At 39.6% G+C, this 23,930-nt stretch overlaps 1 protein-coding gene across 3 annotated transcripts in view; it reads right to left on the minus strand.

The window, feature by feature from the left end:
- The window catches only part of LOC139468221 (uncharacterized), a 134,393-nt gene that overhangs the window by 36,678 nt on the left and 73,785 nt on the right, over positions 1-23,930 (minus strand). For all 3 annotated transcript variants that reach the window (XM_071250043.1, XM_071250041.1, XM_071250042.1), the window contains exons 41-64: positions 23,417-23,547; positions 23,152-23,279; positions 22,420-22,611; positions 21,994-22,187; positions 20,365-20,498; positions 17,437-17,558; positions 16,997-17,191; positions 15,839-16,125; positions 14,846-14,973; positions 14,390-14,517; positions 12,546-12,743; positions 11,980-12,179; positions 10,785-10,915; positions 10,430-10,527; positions 9,291-9,481; positions 8,784-8,914; positions 8,225-8,349; positions 7,433-7,627; positions 6,553-6,758; positions 5,930-6,066; positions 4,827-4,942; positions 2,521-2,715; positions 2,168-2,369; positions 238-402 (exon numbers count right to left, since the gene is read on the minus strand). In XM_071250043.1, coding sequence (XP_071106144.1) covers positions 238-402; positions 2,168-2,369; positions 2,521-2,715; positions 4,827-4,942; positions 5,930-6,066; positions 6,553-6,758; positions 7,433-7,627; positions 8,225-8,349; positions 8,784-8,914; positions 9,291-9,481; positions 10,430-10,527; positions 10,785-10,915; positions 11,980-12,179; positions 12,546-12,743; positions 14,390-14,517; positions 14,846-14,973; positions 15,839-16,125; positions 16,997-17,191; positions 17,437-17,558; positions 20,365-20,498; positions 21,994-22,187; positions 22,420-22,611; positions 23,152-23,279; positions 23,417-23,547 — 3,929 coding nt within the window. The remainder of the gene's footprint in view (positions 1-237; positions 403-2,167; positions 2,370-2,520; positions 2,716-4,826; positions 4,943-5,929; positions 6,067-6,552; positions 6,759-7,432; positions 7,628-8,224; positions 8,350-8,783; positions 8,915-9,290; positions 9,482-10,429; positions 10,528-10,784; positions 10,916-11,979; positions 12,180-12,545; positions 12,744-14,389; positions 14,518-14,845; positions 14,974-15,838; positions 16,126-16,996; positions 17,192-17,436; positions 17,559-20,364; positions 20,499-21,993; positions 22,188-22,419; positions 22,612-23,151; positions 23,280-23,416; positions 23,548-23,930) is intronic.

Raw genomic sequence — 23,930 nt, forward strand, 5'->3', positions numbered from 1 at the left:
CATGCTCTCAAAGAATGGATATCAAATCTCACATCCTACAAACATATTTGTACCAAAAGTGGATTTAATCCAGAGAAACTCGGACCTAACTACATTTGTTTACAATTAAATAGGAATTTCCAGTAGGAGACTCAAAAAACATTGAAAATATTCCAGCCACCATCCAGGGCACTGTGCTAGACCCAAACTAGACATTTAGTCTCTCTAGGGTTGAGAATTCAAGTCAACCAATCCTACCTCCATTGTCCTTGTCAGCCTCAGCCAATTCACTGAGCTCCTGTTCACTGACTGTTGCCTTGGAGCCACTCCCCAGCACTGATGCCACATTGAAATCATCCCCGGCAAGATCTCCCGGCTTCTTGCCACACAGCAGAGGTTGGATGGAGTCCATAGTTTTAGCACCTGCATGAGATGAGGATAAAGACACTATGAAAATGATTCATTGTTGTATATAAAGATTGTAGTCCATTGCTGCATTTGAAGATTATTGACGTAGTGATAGTCCTAGTAAGAATGTAGTTCAGTATTTTGAATGATAAAAACTCATTAGGAGATACAAATTATTGGCGAACTGGATGACCTTTGACATCACCTAACCTTTAACCTGATATATTATTTGTGGACACTAAGTTCTTCACATTGTACAACTGTTTGGAATCCAATGTCATTACCAATCTGCTGTTTGGTTAGCATTAACCAATCATCAACCAACAACCACACTGGCAGATGTTCAGACCCATCTGCTGCTTGGTGAGCTTAAACCAATCATCTACCTACAGCCTTATTGGCAGAAGTTCAGACCCATCTGCTGCTTGGTGAGCTTAAACCAATCATCTACCTACAGCCTTGTTGGCAGAAGTTCAGACCCATCTGCTGCTTGGTGAGCTTAAACCAATCATCTACCTACAGCCTTGTTGGCAGAAGTTCAGACCCATCTGCTGCTTGGTGAGCTTAAACCAATCATCTACCTACAGCCTTGTTGGCAGAAGTTCAGACCCATCTGCTGCTTGGTGAGCTTAAACCAATCATCTACCTACAGCCTTGTTGGCAGAAGTTCAGACCCATCTGCTGCTTGGTGAGCATAAACCAATCATCTACCTACAGCCTTGTTGGCAGAAGTTCAGACACATCTGCTGCTTGGTGAGCATAAACCAATCATCTACCTACAGCCTTGTTGGCAGAAGTTCAGACCAATCTGCTGCTTGGTGAGCTTAAACCAATCATCTACCTACAGCCTTTTTGGCAGAAGTTCAGACCCATCTGCTGCTTGGTGAGCATAAACCAATTATCTACATACAGCCTTGTTGGCAGAAGTTCATTCCCATCTGCTGCTTGGTGAGCTTAAACCAATCATCTACCTACAGCCTTGTTGGCAGAAGTTCAGACCCATCTGCTGCTTGGTGAGCTTAAACCAATCATCTACCTACATCCTTGCTGGCAGAAGTTCATTCCCATCTGCTGCTTGGTGAGCTTAAACCAATCATCTACCTACAGCCTTGTTGGCAGAAGTTCAGACCCATCTGCTGCTTGGTGAGCATAAACCAATCATCTACATACAGCCTTGTTGGCAGAAGTTCAGACCCATCTGCTGCTTGGTGAGCTTAAACCAATCATCTACCTACAGCCTTGTTGGCAGAAGTTCAGACCAATCTGCTGCTTGGTGAGCTTAAACCAATCATCTACATACAGCCTTGTTGGCAGAAGTTCAGACCCATCTGCTGCTTGGTGAGCATAAACCAATCATCTACCTAAAGCCTTGCTGGCAGAAGTTCATTCCCATCTGCTGCTTGGTGAGCTTAAACCAATCATCTACCTACTGCCTTGTTGGCAGAAGTTCAGACCCATCTGCTGCTTGGTGAGCTTAAACCAATCATCTACCTACAGCCTTGTTGGCAGAAGTTCAGACCCATCTGCTGCTTGGTGAGCATAAACCAATCATCTACCTACAGCCTTGTTGGCAGAAGTTCATTCCCATCTGCTGCTTGGTGAGCATAAACCAATCATCTACCTACAGCCTTGTTGGCAGAAGTTCAGACCAATCTGCTGCTTGGTGAGCATAAACCAATCATCTACCTACAGCCTTGTTGGCAGAAGTTCTCACTCATCTGAAGCTTGGGGAGCATTAACCAATCATCTGTCCTGTGACCACTTTGATGGTGATTCTTACCAGTCTGTGCTTGAGGCAGCTTGAAGAGTTCTCCCAACATCTCGCTACTCTTGTAGTTCATGGTGTTGCTCTTTCCGGTCAGAAGTTCGGCAGCATGCACAAGGTCCTTTTGGGCGTTGTTGAGTTTGGTGGCCAGATCAGAAGCTTCTTCTGCCGTGATATTGGCAGACTTGAAAATGTCATCACCAGACAAAGTGACATACTGAAATTGGAATCAGTGGAATCTGATGAAATCTGCACACATAATTAAGATGCTTGGTTCAATATCCTTCTTGTTTTGACCACAAGAAATATACAACAAATATAAAAAATGAAAAAGGCAGGATTACAGAAATCGCTGAACATGACCTTACCCTTTGCAGGAGATCTCCTAAGGTAAATTGTGGGATGAGCAAGTTGGCAATCTCCAAGGCAACTGTTTCATTGATACGACACAGGTCATCCGTGACCTGTCTGATGTTGAGCGTGGTGGTGTTGAGGGAGAGGAGTCTGCTGAACATTTCAGTGCAAGGAATGTTGGCATCCAGGATGTATGAGGAGTTGAGGAACTAGAACAGGATATGGCCAATGACCACTATAATGCTGTGGTAAAGGAGTCAATAGGGTATAACACCATGTGTGTCATCACATGGCAACATGGGATGACTGGGGAAAGGGATAAACAGTTTGTTGTTTTCAAGTGCTTCAGGATTCTCAAGGCATATGAATTTAATGTTGGTGTTGCTTCAAGTGTTTTGAGGTTTTCACAGACTATCAGTTTAATGTGGTTGTTGCTTCAGGTGTTTCAGGGTTTTCACAGCATATCAGTTTAATGTGGTTGTTGCCTCAAGTGTTTCAGGGTTTTCACAGACTACCAGTTTAATGTGGTTGTTGCTTCAAGTGTTTCAGGGTTTTCACAGCATATCAGTTTAATGTGGTTGTTGCTTCAAGTGTTTCAGGGTTTTCACAGCATATCAGTTTAATGTGGTTGTTGCCTCAAGTGTTTCAGGGTTTTCACAGCATATCAGTTTAATGTGGTTGTTGCCTCAAGTATTTCAGGGTTTTCACAGCATATCAGTTTAATGTGGTTGTTGCTTCAAGTGTTTCAGGGTTTTCACAGACAATCAGTTTAATGTGGTTGTTGCTTCAAGTGTTTCAGGGTTTTCACAGCATGTCAGTTTAATGTGGTTGTTGCTTCAAGTGTTTCAGGGTTTTCACAGCATATCAGTTTAATGTGGTTGTTGCTTCAAGTGTTTCAGGGTTTTCACAGCATATCAGTTTAATGTGGTTGTTGCTTCAAGTGTTTCAGGGTTTTCACAGACTATCAGTTTAATGTGGTTGTTGCTTCAAGTGTTTCAGGGTTTTCACAGACTATCAGTTTAATGTGGTTGTTGCTTCAAGTGTTTCAGGGTTTTCACAGACTATCAGTTTAATGTGGTTGTTGCTTCAAGTGTTTCACGGTTTTCACAGAATGTCAGTTTAATTTGGTTGTTGCTTCAAGTGTTTCAGGGTTTTCACAGCATGTCAGTTTAATGTGGTTGTTGCTTCAAGTGTTTCAGGGTTTTCACAGCATATCAGTTTAATGTGGTTGTTGCTTCAAGTGTTTCAGGGTTTTCACAGCATATCAGTTTAATGTGGTTGTTGCTTCAAGTGTTTCAGGGTTTTCACAGACTATCAGTTTAATGTGGTTGTTGCTTCAAGTGTTTCAGGGTTTTCACAGACTGTCAGTTTAATGTGGTTGTTGCTTCAAGTGTTTCAGGGTTTTCACAGACTATCAGTTTAATGTGGTTGTTGCTTCAAGTGTTTCACGGTTTTCACAGAATGTCAGTTTAATTTGGTTGTTGCTTCAAGTGTTTTGGGGTTTTCACAGCATATCAGTTTAATGTGGTTGTTGCTTCAAGTGTTTCAGGGTTTTCACAGAATGTCAGTTTATTGTGGTTGTTGCTTCAAGTGTTTCAGGGTTTTCACAGCATATCAGTTTAATGTGGTTGTTGCTTCAAGTGTTTCAGGGTTTTCACAGACTATCAGTTTAATGTGGTTGTTGCTTCAAGTGTTTCAGGGTTTTCACAGCATGTCAGTTTAATGTGGTTGTTGCTTCAAGTGTTTCAGGGTTTTCACAGACAATCAGTTTAATGTGGTTGTTGCTTCAAGTGTTTCAGGGTTTTCACAGCATGTCAGTTTAATGTGGTTGTTGCTTCAAGTGTTTCAGGGTTTTCACAGCATGTAAATTTAATGTGGTTGTTGCTTCAAGTGTTTCAGGGTTTTCACAGCATATCAGTTTAATGTGGTTGTTGCCTCAAGTGTTTCAGGGTTTTCACAGCATGTCAGTTTAATGTGGTTGTTGCTTCAAGTGTTTCAGGACTTTTACAACGTAATGCAGGAGCAAAAACCACAATGACATTTGCCACTTTGTTGAAACCCAGTTTTGTAATGATGCTGTCAAACCTTTAAACATAAAATTGGAGATGTGAACTTACAATAAGTGGATCCTAGAATGGCTAAGGGGTGCAAGTTTGCCTCAAAGAAAACATAAATTTTTACCCCACTGATTTATTTCTAACAGAACTTGCATTGAGTAAACACCTGATTACCCCACAAGACTATAGCCCATTTAATAAGTGTATTTGCTTGTTGTTATTCAAGACACTGTTTGACAAAAAAAAGTGATTTTTATACTGACCACATTGATAGAAAATGTTCCCTCCAGAACAGTCCTGGCACTGCTGGGGGACATGCCAATCTGTATCAGGTAGTTGTACACAGCAGTAGGGCTCTTCACAAAGTCAGAAACAGTCACTGAAATTTAAAGGAGGTCCTACTACAGCATCTCATAGAAATTGTCATGTGGCATTACATTAAACAAAAACAAAACATTTCCATGGTTTCAGCAAAATTTAATTTTATCACAAAATTCTTTTTTTTCTTCTATCTGGGTATAATGTTAAAACATGTCAATTGTACTTTGAATTGATTACTGTTGTCATTCACTAAGTCAGGAAAAGGAGATGGGCCCAGAAGAAGCCACTGGCACTTTTTGAACTATTAATTTAAGGAATATGAGAGTTCTTTTACATGAAGACATTGACAAACTTGTCAGCAATACCTGTGGAGAAAGTGGAAAGTGTTCTCAACAGGTCATGCCACAAGCAGGGAGAGCTGGGACACATAAACTAACTTACACTGTAACTAACTCATTTTGTGTTATATAAAAATACTACTTGTATGTTAAACTCGTCACAAACTGCAACCCTCCAATGCTAATATACTAGTATTCTAGCCATGCTAAAATATCCTTAGGTGTGTGCATAGCTTGCAGTCCCCAACTATGTGGGTAACAACACATTTTATCAAACAGCAATTACAGTATTCGACGTAATAAGCACCCTGCTCTAATAAGCACCCACGGCAATATTTGTAAATAGATTGGCTCGTGAACAATACCAATTAGCACCCTTTCCGATTGATCAATGTACACAATACTTATTTATTCACATATAATACGCACTCGTGTTTTAAATGCCACCTTAATTATGGGCAATTAAATTCTGGAAAAATATATCTCTCATATAAAAACAATTCAGGCTGTCAGCATAAACCACTGAATTTATCTTTCCACTCTGTTTTTTTCGACAAAATAATATTCTAATAAGAGCCCCCTATTTCTAATTTTGAGAGCGCCCTGGGCGCTTATTACGTCGAATACTGTATTTAATCTAAACAGAGAAGTCCAGCTGATGATGTACATCATCAAGATGTTTAAACCTTTGTGGAACTGTTACTCACAAGCCTCTAAGAAGTATGACTGCACAATGTCTAGCCCAGCTAATCCCCTGATGAAAATTCCAATTTCTTTCAGCACGGTGTCGGCTTCACTGTTGGCAGGGAGGACTTTCTGGATGTCCTCCAGGATGTTAGTCAGACTGGACAGATAGCAATAGCACATTATGACCACATGCAGAGATGTTTCATTACTCTTCTTGACTGAAGACATGAAGTGAAATATGTAGAAGAGACAAAATATATTTCCATAATCAAAAGAAATCATGCTTAAAGCAGGATCCATTATATCACTCTCACTCACTCACTCACTCACTCACTCACTCACTCACCCACCCACCCACCCACTCACCCACCAACCCATCCACTCAACCACTCAACCAGCCACCTACCCGGGCAAATCAAGGTTTTGACAGTGGATCCTGGCACCAAAGATGTCAGTACAATGAATTTGGGAGCCTTGGATCATTGGGCTCTCCTTGGGCTGACTGATTAGAAAACAACTTTCACTGCAGGACATATATTTCTTAAGATTGACTTAAAATGTTAAAGGATCATGAAGATTGTTCCGTATCCATATCAGGTTCATGGAATGCCTTTGCACACTGATGCTTTGGAACTCAACATACCTCTGCACTATTCTCTCAGGGCCAGATGACATGAGAAATCTGTCGATCTTGGGAATATTGTCCCGAAGAGTATCAACATCGAAGCCACCGCTGAATATTCCAGCAATCTCTGTCACTAACTGAAGGTCTCCCACAAGGTTCAAGACATGGTTGCTGATGTTATTAAAGAATTGCTGATTCAGACCAGTTGATGTTGCTATGAGGGCCTACAAAAGAGAAGCAAAGGGTTATAGAGCCATAGAACACTGTTGTAGGAGCCAATTCGGCAACAGATGATGTCTAGACATATGTTTGTGCTTATGTCTATATTGGTGTGAAAGCCAAGTGGCCCGTGACGATCTAGAATAGGTCTTAAGCAACCCATGCTTTCCGTAAAAGGTGACTATGCTTGCCGTAAAATATGTACTTGACATGACAAACGTGAGAGATATATGTACCTGACATGACAAACATGTGAGACATATATGTACTTGACATGACAAACATGTGAGACATATATGTACCTGACATGACAAACATGTGAGACATATATGTACCTGACATGACAAACATGAGACATATATGTACTTGACATGACAAACATGTGAGATATAAATGTAGTTGACATGACAAACATGTGAGACATATATGTACTTTACATGACAAACATGTGAGATATATGTAGTTGACATGACAAACATGTGAGATATATATGTTGTTGACATGACAAACATGTGAGACATATATGTACTTGACATGACAAACATGTGAGATATATGTAGTTGACATGACAAACATGTGAGATATATATGTAGTTGACATGACAAACATGTGAGATATATATGTAGTTGACATGACAAACATGCGAGACAGATGCAAGATAGACATTGCCAGCTCCCACCTGCTGTATAATGGTAGCTGCTTCAGCTGCGCTCTTCAGGGCTGAGGCTGTGGTCAGGGAATCGTTTGTACAGATGAGTCGGCTGAGGGTGGGGATGTCAACGGTGAAGTCAGGGAGGGTGAGGACTTGCCCCAGACGTGTGGCGTTACACAGAATCTCCTGGATCTGCTCCACAGGCTGGTTCAGGAACATCGCCTACACAGAACAAAACCCTCCTCATTTACAACATATAGCATGATAGTGGCAAAGTGTATACATTAAATAGAACAGATTGAATTTTATGCCATTTGAAGAGTAATACAATTAAAAGTCATTTCACCATATTCAACTTCTTGGAAAGGTGCCAACATGTAACGTCGCGTTATTGCAGTAACATCGTCGCGTGCATGCACGTCTGTGTGTGTGTGGCTGCTGGTACTAGTATACCCCACTCAGACACAGTATACTGACACCGAACTGACACCGAACTGACCAGTTCATGTTTTAGCACCTTAATGCCAGGCGCCAGACAGGGTGACAACAAGTACCATCTGTTATCCTCTTTTGGTATGACGCGGCCAGGTATCGAACCCCGGACCTTCTGTTCTCCGGGTAGACGTCTACCGCTAGACCACGGAGGCGGTCCAATATGGAACAGATATTTATGACACCATCTACATAATCATTAGCAATATCGAATCCTGATGGGTTTTTAGTATATATGTGTTCTACATATGCAAATACCTATACTAGTGCTCCTTGAAATTGTTAAGTAACAGACAATGTGATATGAGATTGTTTTAGATTCTGTACCGAATCCAGGTTGATGGAGGACTTGAGGATGGAGGTCACTAGCTCTGGGGACAGTTTGAGGATCCCTGTGAGGTAGTCCTGTACTGTGGTGTCATTCTTCAACAGGTCAGAGAACTTCAACAGAACTGAAACGAAATCATATCAGTGATGAGACACCATTTTGTAACTTTATTAAGTGATGTATATTGTAGCACTGACAAGAAGGTAAAGACAAGCCTATTCAGGGACTGACCAGTTTACACCGGGAGAAGCCTGGGTTGGTTTAGATGAAATAATTTTGCTTCAGATTTTATATAAAAAATAACAGTACAAACGTCAACCTACACAACAAATGTTTACATCTTTGAAAGTAACAACACATCATTATTTATTAGTTTTTATAACATGGAGGTTTGCTTCTTGAAAAATCAATTTGAGAGTATATGTTTTTTGTGCATCAGAAAAATTTAAAGATATTTATCATATTAATATTACAACACCATTTTTTTTACTGATTTAGAATACTTTATTAAGTATCTTTTCAACAGTTATTACATACATCCAATACAACTACACATACCGGTTCTTTGTTCCGTGAAGACTCTTAGGACAAAATCCAAGACTGGAGTTAGACCTCCTTGTGCATTAAGCAACTGTTTGAGAGATGGATCTTGGATAAGGGACATAACATCAGTGGCGATACTGAAAGCACTGAAAATAGGAAGAGAAGAGTTAGTTCACTATTATGTTCATCAGCTTCTTGTTTGTTTTGCAGCATGTGTCTTATTCCAAGAATAATCTTGTGTACCATCTAACAAGAATGCTCTTATTCATGATCTAGCACAAATGTCCTCATGGACAATCTAACAAGAATGCTCTTATTCGTGATGTAGCACAAATGTCCTCATGGACCATCGAACAAGAATAGTCTTATTCGTGATCTAGCACAAATGTCCTCAAGTTCCATCAACTAGAAATGGTATCATGTACTATCTACATATGCTAGTCTATAAGTACCATCAACCAAGAATGCTACCATGAACCAGCTACCTCTCATGGATCAAGACTCAGTCTACAAGGCAATCACCTGTTAAGGCCAGCAGCAAAGGAACGGAAGTTCTTGGAACTGTCCACAAAACACTGTCCCATCTGGTCCCAATCTGGACCATTGCCCATGATGAAGGTACTGTTGATGACATTCCACAGGTTCATCCCTGTCTGAAGCGCCACAGAGCACTGGAGGCCGTCTGTGCCTCTGGGGTTCATTGTGGGATTTGTCTAGTGGTTAGAATAAGACAGTACTGCTTTAGCATCATACAATTATTTTGCTCTTGAAACCAGAACAGCAGACTGGACATTAAAGCTTTGGTGAAAAATCATCGCATACAATGGCACAGGCATGGAACAAAAATATTTTAGTTCATTTAGTTGAGAAGCAGAAAATAATTGTATTATATCAACATCAATTGCCATTATTGCATGTGTTTAAGTGAGTGAGTGAGTGAGTGAGTGAGTAAGTATGGTTTTACGCCGCTTTTAGCAATATTCCAGCAATATCACGGCGGGGGACACAATAAATTGGCTTCACACATTGTACCCATGTCGGTAATCGAACCCGGGTCTTCGGTGTGACGAGCCAACGCTTTAACCACTAGGCTACCCGACCGCCCCGCATGTGTTTAAGCATCATTTTAGAATTTGAAAGAATTCATGACTCATAATCAGATTCATTTTATGAACAGTTTGGGGTCTATATATGAAGACAGATCATATAAAGGTAAACAAAAGATTCATGAAAAAGGTTGCCTTCATGGTCTGGCTAAGGACAAAACTTCTTGAGAAACTTACAGGCATGAAAGCATATGAAATGTTTTAAAAGAATATATGTACAGAAACTATATACATATTCCTATCATGTGAGATGGAGAACTATCTCACTATTCATCTGGGGAACTATATCACTGTCCATCTGGGGAACTATCTCACTGTCCACCTTGGGAACTATCTCACTATCCACCTTGGGAACTATCTCACTATTCATCTGGGGAACTATCTCACTATCCATCTGGGGAACTATCTCACTGTCCACCTTGGGAACCATCTCACTATCCATCTGGGGAACTATCTCACTGTCCACCTTGGGAACTATCTCACTATCCATCTGGGGAACTATCTCACTATCCATCTGGGGAATATGTCATTCTACAGCCAGTAGGTTGGTATTACCTGAGTCAGAGAATCAAAGATTCCGGTGGTTTTCAGTATATCAACAGCACCTTTGAGATTCGCGTCTCGCACCAGAGTACACACAAAATCATCAGCCACTAAAAAAAAATAATTGCATATAAAACTTCCTAAAATATGTTTGTCTTAAACATTTTGTTACATTTAAAATACATATAAAATGTCTTTCTATTTTGTCATTTATGTATGGAAATCGTAAGTTTAAGAATCATGCGCATAAGTTCAAAACTACTACAACATGAACAAAAGTCTCATAAAGTTGCATTTATGCGGTTAATTGCTTTTCATTCTGAAGAATGTCCTTTGAAAAAATATAAGATTTTTAATCCATGCTAACCTTCAAGCAAAGGCATCTGATCTGCAATCAGCTTGATGTTGAAAACAGTCTGACTAATGATTGTCTGAACTTCACGGAACATGTCCGTTCCTCCCAGGTAGGTCACAAGGTCATTGCAGACTGCTAGGCCACTGAAAGTAGGGGGGACACACTGTGTAGACTGGTAACAAGCATCATTGAGTTGGCATCATCACTGCCATAAAAAATTGTTTTACACTGCTTTTCTTTCAATCAATCTGTATACTCCAATACTCTCCATGTTACCCATAGGAGAACAGGTATTGAGGAAATATGTCTCTGCAATTCAGTCTCACTAAGAATTGTAATAATTGCTTCATGCTGACTGGATAGTTCATGTATTCTGTTTCAGTTTGAGATGGCAAAAGCAATTTTTTTCTATTTGTTTGGAAAAACAACAACATTTGTAAACATATAAAATAACCTACTCACAACTTGGCTTATCTGTCCCTCACTAGTAAATATCAAAAGTAATGAAAAGTATTACTTCACTAAAGATAAATCATCTGTAATGTTGTGGAGGTTATTCACTATAATACTCCTCAGTCTTTATGACTTCCAACCGCCCCCTCTAGTGGTAGAACCTCCGTCGGGAGGGCGGAAGCCTCGGGGTTCGATCCCTGGCCAGGTCATACCAAAAGATGTTAAAAAATGGCATTTGCTGTAACCCTGCCTGGCGCTCAGCATTTAGGTGCTAAAACAAAGACTGGTTGGCTTGGAGTAGGTATACTGTGTCTGAGTGGGGTATTCATGTTAAACTGAGGCATGGTATCTCAGTGGGCGAGCACTATAAAATCGGCATTAGTACAAGGACTAGTACAAGGAGACACACACACACACATGCATGCACGTTGCTATATAAGTGTAATAATAATGGAAGCAACGTTAAACTCCATTTCTCTTCACCATATGACATCCTAGCATTAGAAGCCTGATTTTTAAAAGCATGAGAAACTGGGTTCCTAATGAGCCCATTTAGTGCATCCCTCAATCAACCTGTATGACAAGCCTCAGTGCCCTGTAAAACAAAACAATCACAGCACTACGACTGTAATGTTAAAGTATGTTGAAGAATTGTCTTAGTGCCATGATCGCTTTGTGGAACAGCATCCAGGAGTGTAGGATGAAAGTGCTGAAAGACATGGGAAGATGAAGGAGGACCCCTGTGTTGGCCTACCCGCTCATGGTTGGGTTCTGGAGGGCCTGTAGTGTGGCCAGGATGGGACTGAACCATGACATGGTAGCAGTGCCATTCACTCTGACGTGCTGAAGTTTCTCCAGGTTGCTGATTAGTCGAGTTGTGGTATTGTAGACTCTGTCCCATAAAGACATGCCGTATGTGGTGTTGGATGGTTGAGATGCCATCACTGCTTGTAACTGTAATGCAGTATATGCTTATGAAATAACAGAAATAACATTTTATGCCTGGTCATTTCTTAAGAACTAGTGTAGGTTTTTGTTAAACATTGAGTCAGGAGGCAGGGCAGTCTCTAGTTCTTGTGATGGCTGCAAAGTTGTTACAATGTTCATTATCCAGGAACAGCAAGATACTATGAATGGGTGGTGGGGGGTGAGGGGTTGAGGGTGGGGGTGGGGGGACAATGGAGGGGGAAAGTACAAAGAACATATATTATTATTCATTGTAATCAACTATTGAACTATCGAACTATTGAAATAGTAGCTAACAAACACATATAGTAGATGTCAAAATGTTTATTTAAAAGTAAGTTGTTCAGTGCCTACCTCTTTCAGGACCTTTCCAGCATCAAAGAGATTAATAAGTTGTTCCATACTGGAAGTTTGGTTGACAGCCATGGTGCACATGGCAGTCTGAATGGCACCAACGTGTGTGCCCGAAGGGAATGTAAATGTTGAATTAAACAAGACAGGGTCACAGAAAATGTTGACCCAAGTGGCAGGATTGGCCAGCTGGTCATAGATCTGTAAAGAAGCAAAACACTATGAGCACTACTTAGATATTGGTCTAGTATAGCCATACCTGTATAGCCATATTTGGACAAGTGTAAATCTTTGACTGATCCTTCTGATAGCTGCCTTTAATGACTTTCAACTTAATGATAGTTCTTTTAATGACATTCAATCCAATCATGGCACCTTTTAATGACATTCAATCCAATCATGGCGACCTTCAATGACATTCAATCCAATGATAGCACCCTTTAATGACATTCAATCCAATGATAGCACCCTTTAATGACATTCAATCCAATAATTGCAACCATTAATGACAATTAATCCAATGATATCACCTTTTAATGACATTCAATCCAATGATAGCTGCCCTTAATGACATTCAATCCAACGATAGCACCTTTGAATGACATTCAATCCAGTGCGATCTGCCTTTAATGACATTCAATCTAATGATAGCACCCTTTAAAGACATTCAATCCAATCATTGCTGCCTTTATTGACATTTAATCCAATGATAACACCCTTTACTGACATTCAATCCAATGATAGCACCCTTTAATGACATTCAATCCAATGATAGCACCTTTTAATGACATTCACTCCAATGATAGCACCCTTGAATGACATTCAATCCAATAATAGCACCTTTTAATGACATTCAGTCCAATTAGATATGCCTTTAATGACATTCAATCCAATGATACCACCCTTTAATGACGTTCAATCCAATGATAGTACACTTTAATGACATTCAATCCAATGATAGTACCCTTTAATGACATTCAATCCAATGATAGTACCCTTGAATGACATTCAATCCAATGATAGTACCCTTTAATGACATTCAATCCAATGATAGCACCCTTTAATGACATTCAATCCAATGATAGCACCTTTTAATGACATTCAATCCAATCATTGCTGCCTTTAATGACATTCAATCCAATGATAGCACCCTTTAATGACGTTCAATCCAATGATAGCACCTTTGAATGACATTCAATCCAATGATAGCATCTTTTAATGACATTCAATCCAGTGATAGCACCTTTTAATGACATTCAATCCAATTAGATCTGCCTTTAATGACATTCAATCCAATGAGGTCTGCCTTAAATTACTTTCATTCCAAACATTGTTGGCATTTAAGATAACAAATGCCCATGAGATATTCATTGTAGATCAAGAATGCATCGGTCAAAATGAGAACAACTTTTTTTTTCTTATTTTACCACGCATTCAGGAGATAAGCTTAAGAAAACTAATGTTTGTTTGTTGTTTAACACCACACTAAGCAATATTTCTGCCACATGATGGTGGTTTGTAAATAATTGAACCTGGACCTGACAACTCAATGATTGTGAATCAGTCCATGCATGTAATAATATACAATCCACCACTTCATCGAGACTGACCACCCAATCCTCTTAGTCGCCTCTTACACGAGCATAAATACCTGGGCACCGATGTTCTTACCTGGAATCAACACAGGACAAAACACTGATCCAAAGGATTCACTGGGTGAGTGAGTGAGTGAGTGAGTGATTGATTGAGATAGTTTTAACACAGCTTTGAAAAGTTGTATTTTCAAAAGATATTTTCAAAGCTGGGAGTTAAACACTACAGTCACTTGTCCCCTCTTTACTACTTACTTTGAGAGGGTTAAAAAGAGCAGTAAGAAACTCAGCAGCAGTGTCTTGACCAACAGCTGCAGCAAGGAGTTTGGCAACTTGCTTTGAGTCTGGGAAGACATCTTGTAGGTATATTTCAGATGTGGAGTCTGAAATAAGGAGAAGACTGACTCAGTGGATTTAACAATGATGCACATTGTATGATAAATAAAAGATTGCATGCTCATGTACTTCCAAGGACTATATTTCCAGGGGTTTCAAATTCAATGCTTTCAATGTTTCAATGTGTATTTTGATAAAGACAGCAACTTGTTTGAGATGAGTGCACATTAGTGCATGTTGTTATATGGTGATAAAGACAGCAACTTGTATGAGATGAGTGCACATTAGTGCATGTTGTTATATGGTGATAAAGGAAGACAAAGCTGTCTGCTCTTGTAGTAGGCAATAAATCCACAGCCTTGTTGGAGCACTTACTGGTGAACTTCTCAAGCATGCCATTAAGGTAAGAATTCATTGTCCCCACAAAGTGAATTATCTGTTTAAATCTGGACCATGTTTGACCTGACGTTTGAATGTCCACTGCCTTCATCACACCAAATGACCTGTAACACATACATTATCATTCCTTTACTAAACAAATCCTCATGACACAATTGACCTACATCACCTAGTGTATTCAGTGAGATGATTTTAACAGAGTCTTTGAAGAAGAATGCTTGTGATAAGCAGTTAGTTTCTAGCATTATATGAATCATCAAATTTGCCATCACATGACAACAAACTATGAGAGAACTCATGGAATGTTAGTTATGGAAATAAAACATTACATATTCATTACCAATAACATTAACACCTGTCAAAAATGGTATTTTTAGTTTCATATTATAATCATCATAAAAGTGATCATAAAAAATCATCACAATGACATGGTTTTGAAACACATTATTACTGCTGGTGGGATCAGAGGAATCTTTCATTAGCATTATTTCAGTGATGTCACTGCACGTTAGCTATGTGAAGAAGTGAGTGAGTATGGTTTTACACCGCTTTTAGCAATATTCCAGCATTATTACAGCGCGGGACACAGGAAATGGGCTTTACACATTGTACTCTTGTGGGAATTGAACCCAGGTCTCCGGCATGGTGAGTGAACACTATAACCACTAGGCCATCCCAACGCCCTGCTATGCAGAGGAAAGCCCACAGAGACAAGAACCAATGTTTAACACTTTGATAAACCCATGATCATGTTACAGTGCTGACTGACAAAAGATGATAATTAGGTCAAATCAGGGATTCAAAACTATAATCAGCAGATCCTGACACACTAGGTCACATAACTCTAGACATATGGAGCCATAGTGTCACACAGGCTCTGACTAACAAGACTAACAATGGTGAAGTTTGTAACAGGTGTTCAAGCAAAGAACAAGATACATGTCTTTTTCATTCACAAAATTAACCCACGTTTTTAACAAGTTTCCAAGGACAGATTTTCCAATACTGTTCCAAATTGCTTCTAAGCTTTCTCCAGCCTTGATGGCCGTCATATTCATTGTCCTCACTCCACCGCTCTCAGACAGGAACAGTTTGGTCATCTTCTCCATGTCAGACAGGAATTGTACCCATGTGATGTCGCTTGTCAGAGGATTCCAGACACTGATATCGCACTGAACCGGAGGACAAAGTCCATCTTGTGGGCAGTCCCATGAACATGTAGTGTCGAAATGATATTCTAATTGGAGGCTGGATAACTGAAACAATGACAAAATTTACATAGCAATTAATTACTGCAAAAAGGGGATGTCTTATGACTGAATAAAACTCAAAGAAGAGCACATCTGTACTTCATCTAAGAAGATTTCTTTCAATGTTGACAGGGTGGACTAAAGATTCAACTTTTTTTATTTTGTCAGTGTAACATTTCAGTACAGATGAAAGTACCGTTATATGCACTGTGCCAGCACATGTACCAAATCACATTGAAAGACCAGAAAAGTTGAAATCCACAAGTCAACCTATTTCAAAGATGGAGACAATTTAGGTCAGGTCAGTTGTCATTATTGTGCTATGGATGACTCAGTCTAAGAATATGAATAATATAACCAACTACAAATTTTGAAAATATTCTCTTATGATTAGTCAAGTTTCAAATCACAATAACCACCTGACTTGTCACAGTGAAACAATGCATTCAATTGAAGTTTTTGTGGAAATACCTCTGTGACATGAATTGTCCACAACAAAAGATTTCACTGTTACGAAATTCTTTTCATGTGAGGCTTAGAACGTATCAATCACCCCTTTCATGTACAGTGATAGGTTACAAAACGTACAGTTGCAGTTACAGTACAGTATTTAAAGTATGAATGACAATACATTAAGGCAGAGAACACACATAGATATTGAATAATAGACTATTCCAAAAGTTAGAGGACAACAGAGTTAGACATTTGGTGCTTTTCAATATGCAACTGTGACATCATATCTTTTGCATCTAAAGTTGATTCTTGACTAGAATATTTCAATCTGTTAGTATTAACTAAAGTTTCTTTTGCCCAATAACATTTCAGTTCAAGAGAAATGAGCAATGCACAAATAGAGTTGGAATGTTCCCAGTCTCACCTTCCCAGCGAGCCCATATATCTCCACGTTCCCTAGACCCAGTTGTCGGAGTTTGGGAACCCACATGGAGGGACGGTCGTGACACAGGATGTTGGCAATGCCCGGGGTGACAAGGGGGAGGATGTAAGACTCCACCAGGGTCGTGTTGCACAGAATGTTGGTAATGAAGTCAGTATTTTTAGCAATATGTTTGAACTGAAAAAGCAAACATAAATTTTATTTATGAACTCATCTTAAAATTAAGGCTTACAAAGAATGAAAATGATATTTTTCCAAACTTAAGAGAAAGAAAGGAAGGAAAATAGTGGAAAGAAAATGGATTGTTAAGTTCAATATTCAAATCATTACACATTATGACATAGGCTAAAAGATATGCAACTTCAAGGACACTGCTAAGGGCAGCGAGGGAAATAATAAATTAGTGAAATTTTTCCACTTACCATTGGTTTAGCAACAATTTCTACGGACAGACTCATCTGTGTGTCAAAGTCGGCCATGATACCCATTGCCTTGATCATCTTCATTGGATCGGTCAGTATGGATGAGAAAGACAGGCCATTATCTGAAGCCACAGATCATTACTATTCAAATACACACATTATATATATGCTCTGAGTGAGGAATGTATAAGTCATTGCTGTAATATTATTCTCATACTGATATGGAAATATTAGAATGGAATTTTAACATTCTAAAATTGACAAGACCGAGCAAATTCTTCACATACAAATGGCTGTTTGCTTAATACTGACATATAAGTTAATGGTAGAATGGTTCAAACATTCATAAACTGGATACAATAATCCGCATTAAGGTATCGACATTGACATTACTCTGTCACCATGTGCTGAGTACATATATACATTGACATTACTGTCACCAAGTGCTGAGTACATATGTACATTGACATTACTCCGTCACCATGTGCTGAGTACATATGTACATTGACATTACTCCATCACCATGTGCTGAGTACATATGTACATTGACATTACTCCGTCACCAAGTGCTGAGTACGTATGTACATTGACATTACTCCGTCACCATGTGCTGAGTACATATGTACATTGACATTACTCCGTCACCATGTGCTGAGTACATATGTACATTGACATTACTCCATCACCATGTGCTGAGTACATATGTACATTGACATTACTCCGTCACCATGTGCTGAGTACGTATGTACATTGACATTACTCCGTCACCATGTGCTGAGTACATATATACAATGACATTACTGTCACCATGTACTGGCTACATATATACAATGACATTAGTCCGTCACCATGTGCTGAGTACATATGTACATTGACATTACTCCGTCACCATGTGCTGAGTACATATGTACAATGACATTACTCCGTCACCATGTGCTGAGTACGTATATACATTGACATTACTCCGTCACCATGTGCTGAGTACATATGTACATTGACATTACTCCGTCACCATGTGCTGAGTACATATGTACATTGACATTACTCCGTCACCATGTGCTGAGTACGTATGTACATTGACATTACTCCGTCACCATGTGCTGAGTACATATGTACATTGACATTACTCCGTCACCATGTGCTGAGTACATATATACATTGACATTACTCCGTCACCATGTGCTGAGTACGTATGTACATTGACATTACTCCGTCACCATGTGCTGAGTACGTATGTACATTGACATTACTCCGTCACCATGTGCTGAGTACATATATACAATGACATTACTGTCACCATGTACTGGCTACATATATACAATGACATTACTCCGTCACCATGTGCTGAGTACATATGTACATTGACATTACTCCGTCACCATGTGCTGAGTACATATGTACATTGACATTACTCCATCACCATGTGCTGAGTACATATGTACATTGACATTACTCCGTCACCATGTGCTGAGTACGTATGTACATTGACATTACTCCGTCACCATGTGCTGAGTACATATATACAATGACATTACTGTCACCATGTACTGGCTACATATATACAATGACATTAGTCCGTCACCATGTGCTGAGTACATATGTACATTGACATTACTCCGTCACCATGTGCTGAGTACATATGTACAATGACATTACTCCGTCACCATGTGCTGAGTACGTATATACATTGACATTACTCCGTCACCATGTGCTGAGTACATATGTACATTGACATTACTCCGTCACCATGTGCTGAGTACATATGTACATTGACATTACTCCGTCACCATGTGCTGAGTACGTATGTACATTGACATTACTCCGTCACCATGTGCTGAGTACATATGTACATTGACATTACTCCGTCACCATGTGCTGAGTACATATATACATTGACATTACTCCGTCACCATGTGCTGAGTACGTATGTACATTGACATTACTCCGTCACCATGTGCTGAGTACGTATGTACATTGACATTACTCCGTCACCATGTGCTGAGTACATATATACAATGACATTACTGTCACCATGTACTGGCTACATATATACAATGACATTACTCCGTCACCATGTGCTGAGTACATATGTACATTGACATTACTCCGTCACCATGTGCTGAGTACATATGTACAATGACATTACTCCGTCACCATGTGCTGAGTACGTATATACATTGACATTACTCCGTCACCATGTGCTGAGTACATATGTACTCTGACATTACTCCGTCACCATGTGCTGAGTACATATGTACATTGACATTACTCCGTCACCATGTGCTGAGTACGTATGTACATTGACATTACTCCGTCACCATGTGCTGAGTACATATGTACATTGACATTACTCCGTCACCATGTGCTGAGTACATATATACATTGACATTACTCCGTCACCATGTGCTGAGTACGTATGTACATTGACATTACTCCGTCACCATGTGCTGAGTACATATGTACATTGACATTACTCCGTCACCATGTGCTGAGTACATATATACAATGACATTACTCCGTCACCATGTGCTGAGTACATATATACAATGACATTACTCCATCACCATGTGCTGAGTACATATGTACATTGACATTACTCCGTCACCATGTGCTGAGTACATATATACATTGACATTACTCCGTCACCATGTGCTGAGTACATATGTACATTGACATTACTCCGTCACCATGTGCTGAGTACATATGTACATTGACATTACTCCGTCACCATGTGCTGAGTACATATATACAATGACATTACTCCGTCACCATGTACTGAGTACATATGTACATTGACATTACTCCGTCACCATGTGCTGAGTACATATATACATTGACATTACTCCGTCACCATGTACTGGCTACATATATACAATGACATTACTGTCACCATGTGCTGGCTACATATCAATCTCCTCCTGTACTTACCACTGAGGATCTGCAAGTAGTGAGACACTGGGATGAGCATGACGGAGTCGATGCCGCTGAGGATGCTCCTCGCTACATCGTTCTGTAGGGGCTTGTCCAACACCAGGCCAAAAGGTTTCAAGAGGGTGAAGATCCTGCATGGAAGAGGTGCACATTGTCAATAGCAATTGTATTTACATAGACACCAGTATTGCTTGAATAAATATATCATTCACTCGAAGCAAGAGGCCAGATGTAGCATCAAACCATTGTGTATACATACGTTTATGTCCATGTATCTTGTATTTATACCAATTACCAAATTCTAAATCAGATTAAATAAAGTATTTTCACATTTACATTTCTCTCTGAGTGATTAAATGTTTATGTTCACCTCAGTCAGAAAATTACAAATGGCTGCCTGTGAATAATCAAGTTTGTTGTATGGAAACCCATCTTCCCAAGGCAAGGGAATTCACTGACCTTAAAAATCCAGTTTCCACCCTTCCTGAACTAGGCTGGAATTATGGAGTTATATTTTGGCAGTACAAATGTCTATGCATAGTCCAATCAAAATTGCCCAATGAACTAGTCATCCAGTTCATAAACAACATGGATGTCAACGTGCAGATTTTGATTGACTGCAGGATATGCAGAGCATGTGTACCGTCACTGGGCAGATATTTTCCTAATCTTTTCTTGTTTTTATTCAAGGTGCTCAAATGATTTGATGCACTTCACAAGATAGGACCCATTTTATTACACCACAGATGTGGATTGTCAATCAGGTCGTCTTGACTAGGCACTGTACTTTTTGTTTGAAGCAAATGTAAGTGATATGAGAGGTGGAATCTGATTGGTCATAATGGACATAGAAGGGACAGAACTCGTAATAGCTTCTGGTGGTGCTACAATCGAGCATGAAATTCCAGTGTAGTTCAGCAAGGGTGGAAACTGGACTTTTGTAGTCAGTTAACACCCTTGCCTCAGAGAGATGATGGAAGCCAGTAGTTGGTAACAAGTATCAATGTTGTCAATGTACGATTACACACAATGGTTATAGATAATCTTACTCGTGTATACTCTGAGAGCAAACATATCAAGATGAGTTGATAAAAGTTACAAATATAAAACGTTTGTTGAGGATATTTTTACTTCATCAACAAGTCTTGATATATTTGACCTTGGTAGACACAACGGCGAGATTCTATTTATCAACCAAAATCATTCTTCAATTTTTACTGTAAACTAATAAGCAGTGTTTCGAGTGTAAATAGAACAGGTACAGCTTGAGTGACACAGATATAAGTAATATCATGGGATTGTGACGTCATGGAAATTCATGATGCCACAATGGTTTGCAAGGATTGAACTACAACATACTTGTGTAAATTTCATGATTGAAATTTGAGTAAGTTATTTCATGACGTGTCTCCTTGATGTTGGCATCCTCTATATCTCCAGGTCTAGCATTTCGGTACGTTAGGCCAAGTACTGTAGCCAATCAAACTGGCTTAAGGAAATCAAGGGAGGGTAATTTGAGATAGCAAGAACTACAGGACTGTATCCACGGGTTAGTGTAGGTTTACAGAAATGCTAGCACTGGAGATATAGAGGATGTGATGTGGGTATTGTTAGACATTAACTTACAAAGAAGGATCTTTCACCAAATTATTGAGAGAGTTGAGTAGGCTGGAGAAGTCAAATGTATTCTTGAGTCCCTGTGACAGCTGGATGTTGCTCTGGGCTATCTGAGTCACCAGCTGGCTGAACCTCTCTACACTGGCCGAGTACCCTGCGAAGTCAGGACGTACCTCAACTGAGGAGTTCCAGATGTCAGATATCTATGGAAGGATGAAAAATAACAAGCACAGGTTACACTGGGGTCTTTAAAGATACTCATTTTCCAGTCTTGGTACCGTCTACAGTCAAAACATATTTACTGAGGCCAATAAAGATTAATAATTTATTTCAAATTCACTGAATCCAACACAACCCCAAAAAATAAGATGAGGAGAGGTGGGAGATTTTTGAGAAAATGGAGGGCACTAATGTGAAAGAACTCTGAAGGATGACCTGTTGTTGTATCTGCTGATAATCCACGAGACTGCTGAATTCCCTGGGGAGATCCGTCATGTAGGTACAGAGGACTGTCTGCAGGTTCCTCACCACGGTGTTGGGGGTGGTGCTGTTGGAGATGAATGCTGCCACTGTGCCAGCCTGACACCGTGAGGTCACCATAGACTGGTCACTCATCAGTTCAATGATCTGGTAAGGAACAAGGAACATTGAATTGGAAGACAAAATTTTTATACTAATTATATTTCATTTTATCAGGGAACATATACCATATCAACATACTGAGAACCCAGGACACATGAAACATTCAGCACTTATTCACTAGTTGAACCAGGATAAACTTCAAAAAGGGGGTTTGGGGAATAATAAGGGTACAAATATCATTAATACCAAAACGTTCCATTGTTTTAAGTTTGCGGATCCAAGATCGTTCAATTTGACATGTGCTATGCTAGATAGTTTTGTATCCTGATTAAGGATCTACAGAAGTGTTTTAAAGATATCAAAATGATAAAAACAGAAAGGAAATATCTATGTGCTTCTCCAGATGAAAGACACTTGACATGTTGCTTCCAAAACATATGGATGTGCCTAATACCAGGAACTGATCACAGAACTTGATTTGTTAAGTATGGTATATAGTCTCATATATAGTCATCTGATCAAGCTTTACAGAAATGTAACTTGTTTACAGATACAGCACTGACTTATACAACATATTGATCATACCCTCTGCATGTCAATCTGCCCATCCATCCAGGCCTGTAGTCCAAATTTTGTGACATTTATGTAGGCTTCCATCAGTGCCAACAGAGCAGGGGATTTGCCAGCCAGTGTATTAAGGGAGATGTTGCCACCTGGAGGGAAACAAACTTACAATCAATCATATTTGGACGTGGTGCAAAAAGCTCTTTTTTCCCGTCAACTGCCAGACTCCTTATGAAAAGCCTTTCATACCTTAACTTGATCATGAACAAAATGAAACATAAAGTACCTTTAATGTCCTCTAGTCTGTTGTTGAGGACATCCATGATGACCTTCATGGTGTTGATGGAGCGGGCCATGGAGCTGGCAGCATCAGGGTCGGGAATGGATGGCCAGAGGAGTGTGCTGATGCCTGTAGACCTGTGTGGAACATGGTACAAATTAGACATACTTTTGCCATGGTCTCTGGAGAAAATTGGACATACTTTTGCCATGGTCTCTGGAGAAAATTGGACATCATTTTTCTATTGTTTCTAGAGAATATTGGACATCACTTTGCTATGCAAGGTTTCCAGAGGATATCAGACATCATTTTGCCATGGTTTCCAGAAGGTAAAAGGACATCATTTTGACATGGTTTCTAGAGGATATCAGACATCATTTTGCTATGGTTTCTAGAGGATATTAGACATAATTTTGCCATGGTTTCTAGAAGATATTAGACATCATTTTGCTATGGTTTCTATAGGATATTAGACATCATTTTGCCATGGTTTCTAGAGGATATTGGACCATATTTTGCT

This window comes from Haliotis cracherodii, unplaced genomic scaffold, assembly GCF_022045235.1.
Source record: "Haliotis cracherodii isolate W230 unplaced genomic scaffold, xgHalCrac1.p SCAF_2, whole genome shotgun sequence".
NCBI lineage: Eukaryota > Metazoa > Mollusca > Gastropoda > Lepetellida > Haliotidae > Haliotis > Haliotis cracherodii.